Source organism: Oncorhynchus clarkii, chromosome 9, assembly GCF_045791955.1.
Source record: "Oncorhynchus clarkii lewisi isolate Uvic-CL-2024 chromosome 9, UVic_Ocla_1.0, whole genome shotgun sequence".
In the NCBI taxonomy this organism is placed as follows: Eukaryota; Metazoa; Chordata; class Actinopteri; order Salmoniformes; family Salmonidae; genus Oncorhynchus; species Oncorhynchus clarkii.
The window spans coordinates 48,744,203-48,765,459 of record NC_092155.1 but is presented as its reverse complement, the minus strand read 5'-3'; the positions used below and the strand labels follow the sequence as shown (position 1 = coordinate 48,765,459).

General features: G+C 40.6%; 1 protein-coding gene across 1 annotated transcript in view; it reads left to right on the top strand.

Moving 5' to 3' along the window:
* Nucleotides 1-21,257, top strand: part of LOC139416457 (forkhead box protein J3-like) — a 54,811-nt gene that overhangs the window by 7,033 nt on the left and 26,521 nt on the right. Inside the window, exons 3-4 of the mRNA XM_071165073.1 lie at nucleotides 7,823-7,897; nucleotides 18,196-18,279. Coding sequence (XP_071021174.1) covers nucleotides 7,823-7,897; nucleotides 18,196-18,279 — 159 coding nt within the window. The remainder of the gene's footprint in view (nucleotides 1-7,822; nucleotides 7,898-18,195; nucleotides 18,280-21,257) is intronic.

The window sequence follows — 21,257 nt, the reverse complement described above, 5'->3', positions numbered from 1 at the left end:
ATGTGTGTGTGTGTGTCTCCACGCACCTGTTCCTTAGGCTCCACTGTCAACCTTTCTTGGCTATTACAGACTACTACACATGGTCTCCTGTATAGTAGAAACATTTGCACACATTATTAGAACTTAGATAAGATTTTTATTTGAAAGATTTTTGTTTTATTGTGGATGAGGATGAATTTGTGTTGGTTCCTGATTTACATATGTTACGTTTATGTGCTTGACAGACATGCGGCACAACGTATTATCATTGCGGCTGTTATGACCACCGTAACTCTTGTTGAACAGCGGCCTTAAAAGCACTGTTTGTTTAGTCTGCCCCTCTATGTGCCCAGATTTCATTCCCAAATATTTCATACTAATCAGTATTATCAGTCTGTATTTATGTTGTAATTAAATGTGTGAGGTATTTCCCTGGTCCTATTCACAGGAGGATAGGCATACGTCCAATGTCATATTTCCTTCATTATTCACCTAGGGTTGTTATTCTCTGATCTGTCTAATAATAGGGGTGGTGTTGATTTCAAAAGGGGCTGGAATGCAACAATTACAAGGCTGCATCTGGGATTTGGCATAGTTGATAGAGTATGCAGTATGTCATACCTGTGCAATGTTAACGACCCTCTGCATTGCAAGGTGAATAAGGGTTTTTAATGTAATTCTATTGCATTAAATGTAATATTATTCCAATGACCGTGGCATCAGTAAGTTGGGTCCTCATTTTGTTAGGAGGTAGGGAGGATATGTTTGTCTGGATGTGACGTTAGGGTGTTGAAATACTCAATGCAGCACAGAGGAGTTTAGGCAGTAGGATCTGATTCATTAAAACATGTATGTACAACCACTGGTAGGTGAGACGACTGGATAGACAAATTCACTTGGGAAAAGAGACAAGGAGTTAATGAAAATATACTATTTAGGCATTCCATATTTAGGGCCCAATAAAATCTGTTGTATTTTTTGATCAATTCTGTATTTTCTTTCTTTAAAAATTCAGTTTACTCCATTTTGCTTTTCCAGGTTTCAGATACTTCCCAGTAGTACAGGATTTAGCTCTCAAAATTACACTTTAAAAAAAATAGAAGAACAACTACATTTGATGTTCTAAGTCCACAACCATTGCCTAAACCACATCAGGAGACCACTTTTGAGGTCTAGGAATTTTTGGGGAAATGTTTGGGTGTAGATAACCTTTAATTCAAGTGTGTACCAGCAAGAGACTAAGTAGAACACAGGTGATGGCAGAGTTTGCTTAACAAATCACCACTGGATTGATGCAAATAATAATATCATTCTGACAGGTAGAGAGACTACTTTTGTAGTTAACATTTAATTGAGGAGTTTTTGGGAAAGCCTTTCCATCTACCAGAAAATGGTTGTCATTCGCATCATTGCTAACGACTACACAAAGTGGTAGACAAACGCTGCGTCATTGCCTCTTGAGAAAGTTGAAGGAAAATACGAATCACTTAAGCATTTTGTCTTATCATATCTTAAGAAAATGTTATACATCTTCTAATAAGTTCACTGTCCTTAACGTCTTTGTATTTTCTTTAAAGAACACCTGGAAAACAGAACAAAAAAAAGTTATGTTTTTGGGTTGGCTAAAACTATGATTTGGTCAAACAGTAAATTCCTGCAATCAAACTAGTGTTTGCTCTGCCCCTGTTTCGCTGCCCCTGCCCCTGTTTCGCTGCCCCTGCCCCTGTTTCACTGTCCCTGTACCTGTTTTGCTGCCCCTGTACCTGTTTCGCTGCCCCTGCCCCTGTTTCGCTGCCCCTGCCCCTGTTTCGCTGCCCCTGCCCCTGTTTCGCTGCCCCTGTTCCTGTTTCGCTGCCCCTTTTTCACTGCCCCTGTACCTGTTTCGCTGCCCCTGTACCTGTTTCGCTGTACCTGTTTCGCTGCCCCTGTACCTGTTTCGAGCTTTGATGAGGGAGCCTTGATGGGGGAACACAAAAAATGTGTTCTGATTGGCAGCATTTCAAAATGCAATAGCAGGAAAACTGTTGTTACAGTTAAAGAGCGGCAGGCCTCAGCTCTCTGTACATACTCAGTAAATCAAGTATAGTTGAAACCAGTGTTAAAAACAATTGGGTTAAATTGACTCTACTGGGAGTTATCTTAATGCTCGAGAGTGATATGCTCCCTCAAGTCAGTGTTGATAACTGGAGTTCATTGGGATGGAGGACTTTTAACTCCATTAAAAGTAACCAGAGACGGAGTTAAATCTATGGAGTTATCCACAATGTGGGAGGAGCTCCATTATTATATTTCCCTGCATGCTCCGTTGCAGGCAGATTTTTTGGGTTTGTTTCAATGTCTGTGTTTTTGCATTAACATTGATTGGTTTTGATCTTATGCTACACAAAAATAAGAAACATAGATTTTTCTATACTAATCTAGTCTGTAAATAGTTGGATTTATAGCAACCATTAGTGAGATAGTTGTTCCAATTTACATGATGTTGGTAGTCTTCACGTATTGTAGTTTTTCTCTACTCTTTCACACATTCTAAATGCACATTGTGAGCAATAATTTAAAAGTGCTAGGTATTTCCCTGCAAGTTGGCATATCACATTGAAAACCACCAAAAGTAAAACACCACATCACACCCTGACCTAACCAAATAGAGAAATAAAACGTCTCTCTAAGGTCAAGGCGTGACATTTACACCCTTATAACTCAAAATAAGTCAACTGAAAGAGAAATGTACTCTGCTGTAGTTGATTCTTAATTCAAAACAACACAGAAAATAGTCAAATTGCACGGGAGTGGATTAAAAACGACATTGAAAAGTGTAGAAAGGCAATTTGAGTTAAATTTAAGCAACTCTCTGAGAGTTGAATATTTACTCCATTTAGTGTCAGTTTAACTCCAAAAATATCAACACCATGACCAGAGTAGTTTTAACACAAAATGAAGGTGGGACCATATAAAACCTAAAATAGTGTGACATTTGACTTCATAGGAGTTGATTTAACTCTTGCGATTTTACTGCACATTTAAAAAAAAATCTCAACTCTCAATTTTGAGCGTTCTACCACAGTTTTACAACCAGTCATTTGTATGGCTTTGAGATACAGAGCACAGGAAGCACGAGACTGCCATTGGCAATGATTTCATAGGCCTATATAGTCATCATCGGGTAGTGGCAAAGTTTTTTTAGGACATTCAATTTAGTGTTAAATAAATCAATTACACTGCTAACTAGCAGTATATTATATTTAGGGATTTAGCTGAAGAGTTTTGCGTTTGCACTTCGTCAGATGGTGAATTAGCCTGTTTGTGTTATTAGTATACACAAAAATATGTAAACAAATTAATCTGTATTGAACTAAAGGATTTTGGAGCCCTATTTTGATATAGCAACAACAGCCTGATTGTCAATCCAAAATGTATGACAATCACTGGTTTAGGTTACAAATATCTTGAATTATCCATTCCTGCTGCATATTATATGAAACATCTTATTTATTGAACCATACTATCTCAGTAGCACTGTGAATGAAGATGATTGCACATTTTTTCTATTGCGTGACGCCATGGCAAAATGTTGGTGTGGCCAAATCATGGGCTGGTGCCACCAAATTAAAATGTTAGTGGCACTAATGCCACCAGGGGAAAATGTTAGTCTGGAGCCCTACCCTTACCTTAAGTTTCCGTTCTGCCGGTTGAATATACACCTCCTACTATTTTAGACTGTTGGGACACAGCCATGTGCTTTGGCAACACTTCGTGCTCCTGTCCCCATTCTCCACAGAGAAACCCGATACTGACAAGACCAGTCACTTTGCTGCAGCACGGGGTCTGATATGCACTGGAAGGAGCCAGTCGCCATGGCCTACCACTGGCCCCTTTCCCTATTCAATTTCTAGTTTCTACTATCTTGGAAAAACCAAAGTTGGGATCAATTTCCTACAAATCCAAGTCAGGTTAATCCAGCAGATACGTTCAAATTAAACCAACAAACAAAGATTTCCACTGAAAAACGGCACATGCTTTGCTGCACTATAGTGTCTGTTTTGTCTGTATATAGATGTATGCAGCGTGCGCACGGATCCTCGCCAGGTCCCCAGGGACACTGGCATCTCTGGCAGCTCAGTCTCCTGAAATCTCTTTGTGCCCATCACTCACACAGTGGGCTCCAGTTACAGCAGACTTCCCATTCTGCACTAAGAGGGTGGGGTGGTGCTCCATCAAATGGAATGATAATGTATTTGGTTGCATTTGAAGCAGTGAGTCGTATTCAACCCCCTCCTCATACAGGATGTGTCGATCACTGTCTCTGCTTAGACCTGTAGTTAAGGTGTCCCGTTGTTGTCTCTAGATCCCGTGAGATATTTAGATGTGACAATGCATCTCCCCGTCCCCAGACTCCCTACCCTTCTCTCTTCCAACACTATCCTTATCTCTCTGCCTGTGTCCTCATCCTCTCTCGTAACCATTTGTTTACCATCTCTCTCGCTCTCTCTTTGTTTCTCTCGCTCTGTTTCTCTCAATCTCACTCTGTTTCATCCTCTCGCTCTCTCTCTCGCCCTGTGACAGTGTTGCAGCGACCCCTAGGAGCCCCAGGACAAACATGCTGAAACTCCAGGAGAGTTAGTGGAACAACAAACACTCCTCAATATTGCTTCTGACTAGGGCCGTCTGTGTGGGAGCCCAGCAGTTCCCTATACTGTACACACCCTATCACACCACCCCCCAGTCCCCTCTTTCTCAGCAGACCTCACCTTCTGACCTCAAGTCATTTCTGTTGCACCCATAGCTTTAACATTATCCACACATGTTACTCTGGCATATATCTACTTCAACATTAACCATTACTCTGTCCTATATCTTCCTCAACATTATCCATATGTCTTACTCTGTCCTATATCTTCCTCAACATTATCCATGTGTCTTACCCTGTCCTAGATCTTCCTCAACATTATCCATGTGTCTTACTCTGTCCTATATCTTCCTCAACATTATCCATATGTCTTTCTCTGTCCTATATCTTCCTCAACATTATCCATATGTCTTACTCTGTCCTATATCTTCCTCAACATTATCCATGTGTCTTACCCTGTCCTAGATCTTCCTCAACATTATCCATGTGTCTTACTCTGTCCTATATCTTTCTCAACATTATCCATATGTCTTTCTCTGTCCTATATCTTCCTCAACATTATCCATATGTCTTACTCTCTCCTAGATCTTCCTCAACATTATCCATATGTCTTACTCTGTCCTATATCTTCCTCAACATGATCCATATGTCTTACTCTGTCCTAGATCTTCCTCAACATTATCCATATGTCTTACTCTGTCCTAGATCTTCCTCAACATTATCCATATGTCTTACTCTGTCCTATATCTTCCTCAATATTATCCATGCGTCTTACCCTGTCCTAGATCTTCCTCAACATTATCCATGTGTCTTACTCTGTCCTAGATCTTCCTCAACATTATCCATATGTCTTACTCTGTCCTAGATCTTCCTCAACATGATCCATATGTCTTACTCTGTCCTATATCTTCCTCAACATTATCCATATGTCTTACTCTGTCCTAGATCTTCCTCAACATTATCCATATGTCTTACTCTGTCCTATATCTTCCTCAACATGATCCATATGTCTTACCCTGTCCTATATCTTCCTCAACATTATCCATGTGTCTTACCCTGTCCTATATCTTCCTCAACATTAACCACCATCTCACTGACTATTTCAGTCTGACCTTTATCCCCTGTATTTGCTAGGCTACATCTCCCTGTAATCTCACTATCTCATCTAGACCCTTTATCTTCACCATAGCCAACACATCACACTCTCTGACCTATATATCCAGTGCTCATACTCACGTTAAACGCTCTCCATCCCCAACAGCACTCTCACAGATTGCACTCTGAGCTAATATCTCCAGCACGGTTATGTCACCTTCCGGCCTATATCCTCTAGTGATCTGCACACATGTGATCTGCACACATAACCTCTATCTTTCTCATTCTCTTTTTCTATGCATTTCTGAAACCCCAGATTTTGGCTCATGTCATGCTTATTCAGCGTAAGCCTGTGCGATATTACTAAAGCAGAGCGCTTACTAATAATAGCCACAATGATTATATAAAAAATGCCTGCCTCCTTAAGGCAAAGTAAACCGTCTAATTTAAAATCCCCCAAATCGTCTAAGAACAAGGAAGTAGGAAGTCAAATTTGACAACCTCCTTTCCACCGTATGCCGCCTTCCAATGAGATTAATTTAGCGCTGGGCAGCAGCAAAGCCCCAGCTGTGCCCAATAAGCTTGTTAATCATCCAACGCCATCAAACGAGTGGGCGGACGCGGGAGCGAATCGCATTAGCTCCGTTCACGTCGCAACCACTCAGTGCATTATTGTCAATGCCATCGCATCGAGCTATGACAAATTCAGCCCATTCAGTGAGAAAGGCACTATCTCTCGCCGTGGTAACGGCTCTCCGTTGGTTTATGGCCATATACAGCTGGCAGGGCTTACTATAGTAACTGGTAAAGAGTCATCATTGTGGAGCGATGTTCTCAGTCTTCAGCCGTCTACATCTCTCTTCTGGGGGACCCATGGTAGCACCACTGGGAGTACTAGACAAAGACGTGGTCTTGTGAGTGAGAGGCCTGGTGGTTTTTATACAGGGATATGTGTGTGTGTGTGTGTGTGTGTGTGTGTGTGTGTGTGTGTGTGTGTGTGTGTGTGTGTGTGTGTGTGTGTGTGTGTGTGTGTGTGTGTGTGTGTGTGTGTGTGTGTGTGTGTGTGTGTGTGTGTGTGTGTGTGTGTGTGTGTGACATCTGCCTGCAACTGTTCTGTGTTTTGGTTTATGGTTTGACCTCTTTGAAAAAACAGTGCAGCAGGATGCCATGGGCATAAATTAATTATTCATGTATTTGTCAGGTAATGACTCTTTGCATTAGCTTGCTGTATTCTCCTCCGCCTTATTCTGACCATGGGCTATGTATGAGCTTACAAGATAGATTGAAAAGTAGGAGAGAGGATGGAGAGGGTGAGGAGCAAATGAAGAGATCCTTTTGAAGAAAGGGATATTGAGAGAAGGGTATGGATAGAGAGAGAAAAGGGGATAGAGAGGGGGAAAGGGATAGAGAGGGGGAAAGGGATAGAGAGGGGAAAGGGATAGAGAGAGAGAGGGATAGAGAAAGGGAGAGAGAGGAGGACTCTCTTCTCCGCTCCCCAGTGGTATTAATTAGGAGCTCCAGATGAGTGGAGGAGCCCTGAGGGGGAACACAGTTCATGTCAGGCCAGGTGTACTGGAGCTTTACTGTATGGTATAGGTAGAGGAGCTACAGTCAGACAGACTGATAGAGGCTCTTATCTCCATGGATTTCCACTATACAATTACTTAGGGCTGCTAGCCATGGAATTACTTTTGTTTAAGACTGCTAAATCACAAATGTCTCCATTGCATAATTAACCACCTAATACAGTTCTGGATAGTTTTTTCCATACCCAGATTAAGCCGAGTCTTAGACTTAAATGCAGTTTTAAATGGAGGCATACTCTGCATCCGGAAAACCGGCCATTCAACTTTTCTTGAACTGTAAAACAATGGAGCATGGTGAATTAATAGATAATGCAGGTACTGACTGTATCTTCTTCTTACTAACAGGTGCCTGGGAGGGTGTGGTTGTCTGGTAGTTTGCGCAAAAGTATAATATTTATTCTTACTCATGCAGACCAAGTGAAAAGCTACTGATCCTCTACTTTTTATGTATTGAAAAATGTATTATTTTCTATGCTGTTATGATTGTGTTAATGAAAACATGTCTATCTCCCCTCTTCTCTCTCTTTTCTCCCAGAACTCAATAAGGCATAATCTGTCCCTGAACAAGTGTTTTCTCAAAGTGCCTCGCTCTAAAGACGACCCTGGGAAAGTAAGTATGTCCTGACCAAAGAGCAGTCATTCTGACAGTGTAATTAATACATTCCATATGCTACACATTTGTAGGAATGCGGGAACAGCTTATTTTTATAAAGGCAAAATAAATAAAAACTAACCACCTAGACACGCGGTCAAATGATGAAAACCCCAGTAGCCTAAAAATCAAGCGCCAAGAGTGCTTGTTAAACAGTGAAAATCAGCACACAATCAATAATGGTGGCATAATGAACATCCAATAAGTGTGAATACATACAATAAGTGTGAATAGTACTCAAAAATAGTCCATTACTGTCAGCTCGTGCGTACATGGTGTGCATCTTCACGTAATGGCATCAGATGGAGCATGTCCATGTCACATAATGAAAGCTGGTGAGTACGTCGCTGATGTTGTTGTTTGCTTTGGGTCTGCTCTCTCAGTGATAGGATTTTGTGCTGATAATTGCCCGCAGCATTGTCACCGGCTTGTTCTATCTAAACAGTGCCATGCCTTCCTCGCCCCCATCTCACCGTTTTATTTGTTGGTGACGCTGGCACCTGCACAGTGCGCACCATTCTGACTTTGTTGCGCTAAGGTCTCGGGGCTGTACAGTGCCTTCAGAAAGTATTTTTACCTCATTTGCACACGCTGTATATGGATGTTTCTATTGTGTTATTGACTGTGCGTTTGTTTATTCCATGTATTACTATGTGTTGTTTGTGTCACACTGCTTTTTCTTTATCTTGGCCAGGTCGCAGCTGTAAATGAGAACTTGTTCTCAACTGGCCTACCTGGTTAAATAAAGGTGAAATAAATTTAAAAAACATTCATACCCCTTGACTTATTCCACATTTTGTTTCTTTACAGCCCGAATTCAAAATTGATTAAAATAATTTTAAAAATGCTCACCCATCTACACATAATACCACATAATGACAAAGTGAAAACAGGTTTTTAGAATTTTGGCATATTTATTGAAAAATACATAAAGAAATATCAAATTTACATAAGTATTCACACCCCTTTCCTATGACACTACAAATTGAGCTCAGGTGCATCCAATTTCCTTTGATTATCCTTGAGATGTCATGACAACTTCATTGGAGTCCACTTGTGTCCAATTGTTTGGACATGATTTAGAAAGATACACCTTTCCATATAAGGTCCCACAGTGCATGTCAGAGCAGAAACTATACCATGAAGTCCAAGGAACTGTTCATAGGTCATATATCTGGGGAAGAGTTTAAAACAATTTCTACTATGTAGAAAGTTTCCAAGAGCACAGTGGTCTCCATCATTAGGAAATTGAAAAAATATGTAACTACCCAGACTCTGCCTAGAGCTGGCTGTCCGACTAAACTGAGCAAATGGGCAAGAAAGACCTTGGTCAGGGAGGTGACCTAGACCCCAATGACCACTGATAGAACTACAGAGTTCCTTGGCTGAGATGGGAGAACCTGCCAGAAGGACAACAGTCTCTACAGCACTTCATCAATCTGGGCTTCATGGGAGAGTGGCCAGACGGAAGGCACTCCTGAGAAAAAACTCACATGACAGCACGCCTGGAGTTTACAAAAAAGTCACGTGAAAAACTCAGAGCATAAGGCAAAAGATTTTGTGGTCTGATGAGAAAAATATAACTCCTTGGTCTGAATGCAAAGTGTTATATCTGTAGAAAACCAGGCACAGCTCATCACCCGCCTAACACATCCCTATTGTGAAGCATGTGGCAGCATCATGCTATGGGGATGCTTTACAGCGGCAGGGACTGGGAGACTGGTAAGTATAGAGGGAACAGTGAATGGAGACAAATTCAGAAAAATCTTGATGAGAACCTATTTCAGAGTGCAAACGAGCTTAGACTGGTGCAAAGATTTACTTTCCAACAGAACAATGACTCCAAGCATACAGCCAAAGTAATGCTGGAAAGCTTTAAAACAAGAATGTGAAAGTCCATGAGTGGCCTAGACAAAGCCCAGACTTGAAACCCATTGAAAATCTGTGGAAAGACTTGAATATTGCTGTTCACTGCCTCTCCCCATCTAACTTTACAGAGCTTGAGAAAATATGCAAGAAAGAATGGGAGAACATTTTCAAATCCAGATGTGCAAAGCTGACACAGTACAGACATGCCCAAGAAGACTCAAAGCTGTAATCGCTGTCAAAGGTGCTTCTACAAAGTATTGACTCAGGGGTGTGAATACATTTGCAAACATTTCTAAAAACGTGGTTTCACTTTGTCATTATGGGGTATTTAACAGTGGTGTAAAGTACTTAAGTAAAACTACTTTAAAGTACTACTTAAGTAGTTATTTGGGGTATCTGTACTTTACTATTCATGTTTTTGACAGCTTTTACTTCACTACATTCCTAAAGAAAATAATGTACTTTTTACTCCATACATTTTCCAATTCAAGCACTTATCAAGAAGATATCCCTGGTCATCCCTACTGCCTCTGATCTGGCGGACTCACGAAACACAAATGCTTCGTTTGTAAATTATGTCTGAGTTTTGTAGTGTGCCCCTGGCTATCTGTAAATTAAAAAAATAAAACGTGTCTGCTTAATATTAGTAATTAGAAATTATTCATACTTTTACTTTTGATACTTAAGTATATTTAACCAAATACTTTTAGACTTTTACTCAAGTAGTATTTTACTGGGTGACGTTTACTTGAGTCATTTTCTATTAAGGTATCTTTACTTTTACTCAAGTATGGGTACTTTTTCCACCACTGGTATTTAATCCATTTTGAATTCAGGCTGTAACACAACAAAATGTGGAATAAGTCAAGGGGTATGAATACTTTCTGAAGGCACTGTAGATTCAGGCTGAGGCTCAGAATCAGAAGAATAATCATCATAGATGTCATGATTAATTTCTTTCCGACCATTTGAATTGTTTTCATTCAGATTTTGTAGCATCGCTAACACAGTATGTGCATCCAATCATCTTGATCTTCTTGCCATTGTAAATTACGCACGTTCTCACTGTTGTACTCCGAGATGGGCAGAGTAGACAGATAGGACTGCTTGGATTCGGTCGACTGATATAGGGTTTACCATTTTGAGATTATAATTAGAATAGATCAATACAATATAATGGGTCACCCTGTTCTTCATTCACAATTGGTGATTACCCAATTATGCATCGTTCACCTCCCCTCGCTCATCAACTCACCCACTTTCCCCCTTTTTCCCCCTCTTTCTTCCCCATCATACTTTCCTTAATTTATTTCATCTGTTATATGTGTGAAATTAGTTTTGGTATAGTTTAGGTTCAGTTGAGGCAATTATCGGGGTGATTATCAAATGTGCACGGCACCTTTGGGGTGATTATCAACTGGGCATGGCACCGGGGCAACCGTGGAAAACCATTCAAAAAATGACATGCCCTCCTAAAACTCATTAAAACACTGTCAAGGACAGAGTGGGGCATGACTTAAAAATGTGCAGAGTAATAATATTTATTTTTTAAATCCATGAGCTGTCCAAATGACAGTTTTTCATGGTTCCAATTTTAACTTTGAATAGCCACCTGTTTTGGTATGAGAAAGCAGAGTCTGTGTTTCAGTGTGTTTCATATCAAATTGCCTACCAATGCGATTGACAATTGATGATTAGACTTAATGTAAAAACAAACAATTGATGAAACCCTTTGTTACGTGAACATATTTTTGTAATATTATTAAGTGTACTGTATCTGTGTCGAGTGAATGTAATAATATTGCAAAAAAAAAAATCTACCTCCGACTTAGCCCCAAATCCCACGTGGTCAATTGCTGATTTATTAATTATGCCTAAAGTCTTGGTCATCTGGTTGGTTGAAGGTGGTGCAATTGCTGACACATTTTGCATAATGCCCCTCATTAAACATATAGGGAAAAATGTTTCAATGAATGCATGGCCAGACTGAATCAGTGAAGTGTAACAATGGTGAAACAAAAATGATATGTTCAATCTGGATTCCAGGCTACCCTTCTTTTTCGGTTTTACCAATATTGTTTTGACCAAGGAGTGTTGAGCTCCGCCAAAGGGATATGAACTGTTTGAAAAATGAATCAACTTAATAATTCAACTGGAATCCTCGGCCGAGGCCTGTAGTTTGACACATAGAGGTTTTCACCTGATTTAACTCTACTTGGACCTGGCCAGAGCCTAAACTCGGGGGGTAACCACTGTGTAAAACAAGGGTAGCAATACATCTCTCTTGTTACTGTGATTGGTCACCTTAGAGACATAAATATAGCTAAATCATGTATGTATTCACATTATCAACTTGTTTTGGGTTATGAAACTGAGAGCGGATAATCCATGTGTGTGTTCCTATTAGGGCTGTCAGAGTTAATCAGTTAACTCAACTTTGTCATTTTAGTACACCATTTTTTTTTCTCAAAGTGTTCAAAACACACTGAAAACATCAAAAATACACTGCTCAAAAAAATAAAGGGAACACTAAAATAACACATCCTAGATCTGAATGAATGAAATAGTCTTATTAAATACTTTTTTCTTTACATAGTTGAATGTGCTGACAACAAAATCACAAAAAAATTATCAATGGAAATCAAATTTATCAACCCATGGAGGTCTGGATTTGGAGTCACACTCAAAATTAAAGTGGAAAACCACACTACAGGCTGATCCAACTTTGATGTAATGTCCTTAAAACAAGTCAAAATGAGGCTCAGTAGTGTGTGTGGCCTCCACATGCCTGTATGACCTCCCTACAATGCCTGGGCATGCTCCTGATGGTCTCCTGAGGGATCTCCTCCCAGACCTGGACTAAAGCATCTGCCAACTCCTGGACAGTCTGTGGTGCAACATGGCGTTGGTGGATGGAGCGAGACATGATGTCCCAGATGTGCTCAATTGGATTCAGGTCTGGGGAACGGGCGGGCCAGTCCATAGTATCAATGCCTTCCTCTTGCAGGAACTGCTGACACACTCCAGCCACATGAGGTCTAGCATTGTCTTGCATTAGGAGGAACCCAGGGCCAATCGCACCAGCATATGGTCTCACAAGGGGTCTGAGGATCTCATCTCGGTACCTAATGGCAGTCAGGCTACCTCTGGCGAGCACATGGAAGGCTGTGCGGCCCCCAAAGAAATGCCACCCCACACCATGACTGACCCACCGCCAAACCGGTCATGTTGGAGGATGTTGCAGGCAGCAGAACGTTCTCCACGGCGTCTCCAGACTCTGTCAGGTCTGTCACATGTGCTCAGTGTGAACCTGCTTTCATCTGTGAAGAGCACAGGGCGCCAGTGGCGAATTTGCCAATCTTGGTGTTCTCTGGCAAATGCCAAACGTCCTGCACGGTGTTGGGCTGTAAGCACAACCCCCACCTGTGGACGTCAGGCCCTCATACCACCCTCATGGAGTCTGTTTCTGACCGTTTGAGCAGACACATGCACATTTGTGGCCTCCTGGAGGTCATTTTGCTGGGCTCTGGCAGTGCTCCTCCTTGCACAAAGGCGGAGGTAGCGGTCCTGCTGCTGGGTTGTTGCCCGCCTACGGCCTCCTCCACGTCTCCTAATGTACTGGCCTGTCTCCTGGTAGCGCCTCCATGCTCTGGACACTACGCTGACAGACACAGCAAACCTTCTTGCCACAGCTAGCATTGATGTGCCATCCTGGATGAGCTGCACTACCTGAGCCACTTGTGTGGGTTGTAGACTCCGTCTCATGCTACCACTAGAGTGAAAGCACCGCCAGCATTCAAAAGTGACCAAAACATCAGCCAGGAAGCATAGGAACTGAGAAGTGGTCTGTGGTCGCCACCTGCAGAACCACTCCTTTATTGGGGGTGTCTTGCTAATTGCCTATAATTTCCACCTGTTTCCACTTTCCATTTGCACAACAGCATGTGAAATGTATTGTCAATCAGTGTTGCTTCCTAAGTGGACAGTTTGATTTCACAGAAGTGTGATTAACTTGGAGTTACATTGTGTTGTTTAAGTGTACCCTTTATTTTTTTGAGCAGTGTACATTATCTATACAGCTAAAAACAATGCAAGCAATGTCAAAATAAGATGTCATTGAAGTTAGAGTGCTTTATCAAGTTACCAGATTTTGAAGTGATCATTTATAAATGCCACATGAGCTCAGTTCAACCCCATCAAAACTCAAAATAGAGGTTTGTTTTACTCCAAACTTTGTAAACCATGTACATGTAAACAAACACTCTATAGCCTCAAAACATGGTTAAAACCATAATTTTGATTGTTTTAAATGTACTGCATGGTCAGTCTCTGCATCCGTAGCTCTGTGTATGAATTTGAGAATGATTACATTTCTCCAGGCCCTTCTCAGCTTTTTACCAAAACAGAGGCGGGTTACCTGCTTTGTTATTGTTTCAATTAAGGACTCTAACTTTAATTGTAAATCATGCCATTGTTGATGAGATGCTTTTTTCAATAAAGCTTTAATTGAAAATAATGCCATTGTTGATGAGATGCTTTTGTAATTAATTAGGCTATTTTCTCTTGAACCATATGGTTTATCCACTAGACTAGAAACTATTGTAGTGTAATATAGAACATCACCATCAACTGGATGTCACAATTTTGTTTGGTGGAAATTATCTAACCATTATGTAGGTTGGTGGAAATCCCCATCAACTGAGGATGAGGAGGTCTCCATTATGTAGATGTGTAAAAATTATGTTGAATATTTTAAAAATAAACTACATTTATCAATCTGACTCCATTACTATGTGAATGCTATAGGCCCATAATCGTGTCCAGTGCGCATAGCCAAGGTTGCGAGCCTTGCATCACCCCTCGGAATACTATGAGATGCACGTCTAGGTTTACCGTTATGCAAGTATTAAGAGGCTAAGGAACAAGGAGATAATATCTTGAAATCATTGTCTTAGCATTCAATTATTGCGTTAACCTTCGCTCCGATATGCACAGAGAGACTGAGTATACAGTGCATTCTGAAACTATTCAGACCCCTTTCCACATTTTGTTACGTTACAGCCTTATTCTAAAATGGATAAGAAAATGTTTTATCAATCTAGACACAAATCTACATGACAAAGCAAAAACAGGTGTTGTATACATTTGTAAAAATGGATTTTAAAAAAAAAATGGATTTAAGTATTCAGACCTTTTACTCAGTACTTTGTTGAAGCACCTGGCAGCGATTCTTCTTGGGTATGACACTACAAGCTTGGCAAACCTGTATTTGGGGAGTTTTTCCCATTCTTCTCTGCAGATCCTCTCAAGATCTGTCAGGTTGGATGGGGAGTGTTGCCGCACAGCTATTTTCAGGTCTCTCCAGAGATGTTCGATTTGATTCAAGTCCGGGCTCTGGCTGGGCCACTCAAGGACATTGAGACTTGTCCCAAAGCCACTCCTGCGTTGTCTTGGCTGTGTGCTTAGGGTTATTGACCTGTTGGAAGGTGAACTTTTGCCGCAGTCTGAAGTCCTGTGTGCTCTGGAGCAGATTTTCATCAAGGATCTCTGTACTTTCCTCCGTTCATCTCTCCCCTGATCCTGACTAGTCTCCCAGTCCCTGCTGCTGAAAAACATCTCCACAGCATGAAGCTGCCACCACCATGCTTCACCGTAGGGATGGTATGGCCAGGTGATGAGCGGTGCCTGGTTTCATCTAGACATGACTCTTGACATTCACTTCAAAGAGTTCAATCTTGTTTTCATCAGACCAGAGAATCTTGTTTCTCATGGTCTGAGAGTCCTTTAGGTGCCTTTTGGCAAACTCCAAGCGGGCTGTCATGTACCTTTCACTGAGGAGTGGCTTTCGTCTGGCCACTCTACCATAAAGGCCTGATTGATGGAGATGGTTGTCCTTCTGGAAGGTTCTCCCATCTCCCCAGAGGAACTCTGGAGCTCTGTCTCCCCCGATTACACAGTTTGGCCGGGGCGGCCAGCTCTAGGAAGGGTCTTGGCGGTTCCAAACTTCTTCCATTTAAGAATTTTGGAGGCCACTGTTCTTGGGGACCTTCAATGCTGCAGACATTTTTTGGATACTCTTCCCCAGATCTGTGCCTCGGCACAATCCTGTCTCGGGAGCTCTACTGACAATTCCTTCGACCTTATGGCTTGGTTTTTGCTCTGACATGCACTGTCAACTGTGGGACCTTATATAGACAGGTGTGTGCCTTTCAATGGAAACAGGATGCACCTGAGCTCAATTTCAAGTCACATAGCATAGGGTCCGAATACTTATGTAAATAAGGTATTTCTGTTTTTAACATTTTTATACATTTGCTAAAATGTTTTTTAAAAACTGTTCACTTTATCATTATGGGGTATGTGTAGATTGAGGGATTTTTTCAAATCCATTTTAGAATAAGGCTTTAACGTAACAACATGTGTGAAAAGTGAAGGTGTTGTGTTACAGCCTGAATTCAAAATGGATTAAATATTTTTTTTAAATCTCACCCATCTACACACAATACCCCATATTGACAAAGTCAAAACATGTTTGTAGAATTTTCAGGTCTTGCCTACATTTCCAAGCAGATTTAAGACAAACTGTAACTCAGCCACTCAGGAACATTCACTCTTCTTGGTAAGCAATTCCAGTGTCGATTTGGCCTTTGTGTTTTATTATTTTATTATTGTGCTGCTGAAAGGTGAATTCATCTCCCAGTGTTTGGTGGAAAGCAGACTGAACCAGGTTTTCCTCTATGATTGTGTCTGTGCTTAGCTTCATTCCATTTCCTTTTTATTCTGAAAAACTCCCCAGTCCATAATGATTACAAGTATACCCATAACTTGATGAAGCCACCACTATGGAGAGTGGTACTCAGGATTCCTTCTATTCACTCTGTCAATTAGGTTTGTATTGTGGAGTAACTACAATGTTGTTGATCCATTCTAAGTTTTCTCTTATCACAGCCATTCAACTCTGAAACTGTTTTAAAATCACCATTGGCCTCATGGTGAAATCCCTGAGCAATTTCCTTCCAAACCTATCCTTTGGCGTGACTTTGATAGTGAATCTATTTAGTTTTCTAAGTGGAGATCTCTCAACAGTAATTTTCACGATAGCACGTTGGTAATAGTCAGTAACAAATATCAAAGCTAAGCAGGGCTGGGCTTGATAAAAACCCTGGATAAGATAACAACGAGTAGTTGTACATAGATCACTGCTCCAGTAGGAGGTGCTGCCCAGCCTATTGTTTTTTTTCTGTGCTGGATATAACATTGAAGATCTGACGTTTTATAGGTACAAATTCAACATATCGAGTGCTTGGACTATAAGGTTCTATCAGCAAAAAGATGATTCTGAGATAATTGGCTTTAATGTTCTGAACCCTAATTGGTTTTAATGGTGTCATCTATTTTTATATTGTTTTGTTTTTTTACTTAAGAACATGAATTGGGGTAGTTGGAGTAATATAAAGGTAGGAAACATTGAAATTTGGTTACTGTAAACAGGTCCAACCTTTTTATGTGAGTAAAGTACATAGAAAATGTAACTAGAGGCCTGATGGAAACTTAGTCTGTAAATTTACCAAATATCGACTAACAAAATACACTAGACAAGGAGGGATCGTTTTGTGTTGATTAAATTCATTATGTGAGAGTGGAAACGCATTTATGCAAATATTGATATAATAACCATCATATAAAAGTAAACTTGGAGTCACACGATGATCAATATGTTGTGTGGTCCCGCGATAATGTGATGACTTGGAAAGCATGCAGATATTTACTCTACAGATGAAATAAATGATGAACTTCACAGGGTGGTGAAAGTGCACAGTGATGAGCTTGATGCTCCTTTCAATAAATATTGATGGTCTTATTCTGATGACATGATGATCGATTCTTGGTTGCCGTTTGACAAAAATAACCATAATAATGTCATCATGTAGGCTAGCCTACCCGCATTGTATACAGTATCTGCCAGCTGTTGGCTAGAGTGCACATGCCAAGACCAGAGTGGGCACATTCGCTATGTAACGCACACATTTTTTTTGTGACAAAACCATCAGTAGAGTTGAAAATGGCTGCAAACCTATTTAACTTGTATTTCATTATTCGATACATGAATTGAACCACAAAAGTTATATTTAGGTGCACTACATCATCACACAAAGCCTATTATCCACAACCAATCAATTTGATGGAAACACATCTCTGTTGGGAAAATCTTATTTTTATGCAGATTCTATCATATTCACATGAAACCCTATCGCCGATTTCACCCTCAAAACAACATTTTGATGACTTTTTTCAAATCCAATGTATTTTCCTTGTAAATACAACATTGATTCAACCAGTTTCTACCCAGTGGGTAGTGTTAATATCTTGTTTGTTTTGGTTCCCAGGGGTCCTACTGGGCTATAGACACCAACCCTAAAGAGGACACACTGCCCACCAGACCAAAGAAGAGGCCGCGCTCTGGAGAAATGGTGAGTACTGGATTTCAAATTAGAGTGGACCAGGTGATCCCAAAAGACCGGTCATCAGGAGTCAGGACGAAAGCAACAGCTTCCGACACCGCTGAATTTTCCTCACATGGGCTGACATACAATTTACACTGGTCCTGTTAACGGTCATCTGCGGCTTGCACAAATGTAGCATATATACAGTACCAGTCAAAAGTTTGGACACACCAACTCATTCAAGTTTTTTTTATTTTTTATTACTATTTTCTACATCGTAGAATAATAGTGAAGACATCAAAACTATGAATAACACATGGAATCATGTAGTAACCAAAAAAGTGTTAAAACAAATTCTTCAAAGTATTCACCCTTTGCCTTGATGACCGCTTTGCACATTCTTGGCATTCTCTCAACCAGCTTCACCTGGAATGCTCTTCCAACAGTCTTGAAGGAGTTCCCACATATGCTGAGCACTTGTTGGCTGCTTTTCCTTCACTCTGCGGTCCAACTCATCCCAAACCATCTATATTTGGTTGAGATCAGTTGATTGTGGAGGCCAGGTCATCTGATGCAGCAATCCATCACTCTCCTTCTTGGTCAAATAGCCCTTACACAGCCTAGAGGGGTGTTGGGTCATTGTCCTGTTGAAAAACAAATTAATGTCCCACTAAGCGCAAACCAGATGGGATGGCGTATCACTGCAGAATGCTGTGGTAGCCATGCTGGTTAAGTGTGCATTGAATTCTAAATAAATATCCAACAGTGTAATCAGAAAAACACCCCACACCATCATACAGATTTCCACCAGTCTAATGTCCATTGCTCGTGTTTCTTGGCCCAAGCAACTCTCTTCTTATTATTGGCATCCTTTAGTAGTGGTTTCTTTGCAGCAATTCGACCATGAAGACCTTATTCATGAAGTCTCCTCTGAACAGTTGATGTTGAGATGTGTCTGTTACTTGAACTCTGAAGCATTTATTTGGGCTGCAATCTGAGGTGCAGTTAATTCTAATGAACTTATCCTCTGTAGCAGAGGTAACTCTGGGTCTTCCATTCCTGTGGCAGTCCTCATGAGAGCCAGTTTCATCATAGCGTTTGATGGTTTTCGCGACAGCACTTGAAGAAACTTTAAAAGTTCTTGAAATTTTCCGAATTAACTGACTTCCATGTCTTAAAGTAATGATGGACTGTTGTTTCTCTTTGCTTATTTCAGCTCTTCTTGCCATAATGTGTTTTTTTTTACCAAATAGGGCTATCTTCTGTATACCACCCCTACCTTGTCACAACACAACTGATTGGCTCAAACGCATTAAGAAGAAGGAAAGAAATTCCACAAATGACCTTTTAACAAGGCACACCTGTTAATTGAAATGTATTCCAGGTGACTACCTCAAAGCTGGTTGAGAATGCCAAGAGTGTGCAAAGCGGTCATCAAGGCAAAAGGTGGCTACTTTGAACAATCTCAAATATAAAATATATTTTGATTTATTTAACACTTTTTTGAGGGGGTTGCTATATGATTCCATATGTGTTATTCCATAGTTTTGACATCTTCACTATTATTCTAGAATGTAGAAAATAGTAAAAATAAAGAAACACTTTAGAATGAGTAGTTGTGTCCAAACTTTTGACTGGTACTGTATACTGAACAAAACTATAAACGCAACATGTAAAGTGTTGGTCCCATGTTTCATGAGCTGAAATAAAATATCCCAGAAATGTTCCATACTGTACGCACAAAAAGCTTATTTCTCTCAAATGTTGTTAGTGAGTATTTCTCATTTGCCAAGATAATCCATCCACCTGACAGGTGTCAAGAAGCTATTGTATATCAAGAAACTATTTTATTTCAGCTCATGAAACATGGGACCAGTACTTTACATTTTGCATTTATATTTTTGTTCAGGTTATAGAAGAGACGATAATCAATTGTTCCTCGTCAGATCAATATAAATGTAACAAATTCATAAACAAATTCTAGGCTACCGTGTATGAACATTGAGTTTTGCATTTTATGCTTAATGTAAAACGTCTCATGATCCTGTCTCATTTCGGCCAACAGTTATCACCTATCTACTTTGAGATGGTGATATCATGCTGTGAAAAATCACGTATCTTCTGCCCCTATAGAATTAGCACTATACCACTGGCATTCAGTGACCTGAGTGCCTGAATGAACACGGCGCTGCAGCTCACTGAGCCCTGAGCAGCAGCAAGCCTACTCTCCCCCTTCGCATCTACCACTGCCCTACCCATCACCACGGAAACAAAGCAGGGATAGAGCTCCAAAGTGCACAATCATCACAGCCCAATGAGAAGAGGAAGAGGGGGGGGGGGGGCAAGCAGAAGAGAGAGGGAGGGGAAGAACGGAAGGGAGAGGGTAAGAGCGACAGGAAGGGGGAAAGAAAGCAAAAGAGTGAACGAGAGGGAGAGAGAATGGAAAGGGGAAAGAGCAGGAAGGAAGAGAACAAGAGAGAGAGGAAGCGCGAGAGGGAGTGGAGAGAAAAGAAGTAGAGTATTCTAGGCTTCTTTTCCAGTTAATTAACACACAAGGCCCTAGGCTTCCGTTAAACATATTTTCTTCTGGGTTTTTTTTTATCACAAACATTAATTCAGAACCTAGTCATTTTTTATTACGCGTAAGCCCTATGACCCTTTTAGTACGCTTCGGGTGCATTGCTGGCAGATTTGCAAGAGTTGTCAGATTGGCTCACAGAAATATAGCTGTCTCTCACTGTCAAAAGAGTGTGTGTTCCATATTAGTTCTCTAGATCTATTGGCAACAGACAAAGCATTTTAGTATGTGGTTTTCAATGCAGTATAGTGCATTTGGAAAGTATTCAGACCCCATGTCTTTTTCCACATTTTGTTACATTACATCCTTATTCTAAAATGGATTCAAGTATTTTTTCCCCTCAATCTACACACAATACCCCATAATGACAAAACAAAAAACAGATTTGTAGACATTTTTGCAAACAAAAAATGTAATATTACTTTTA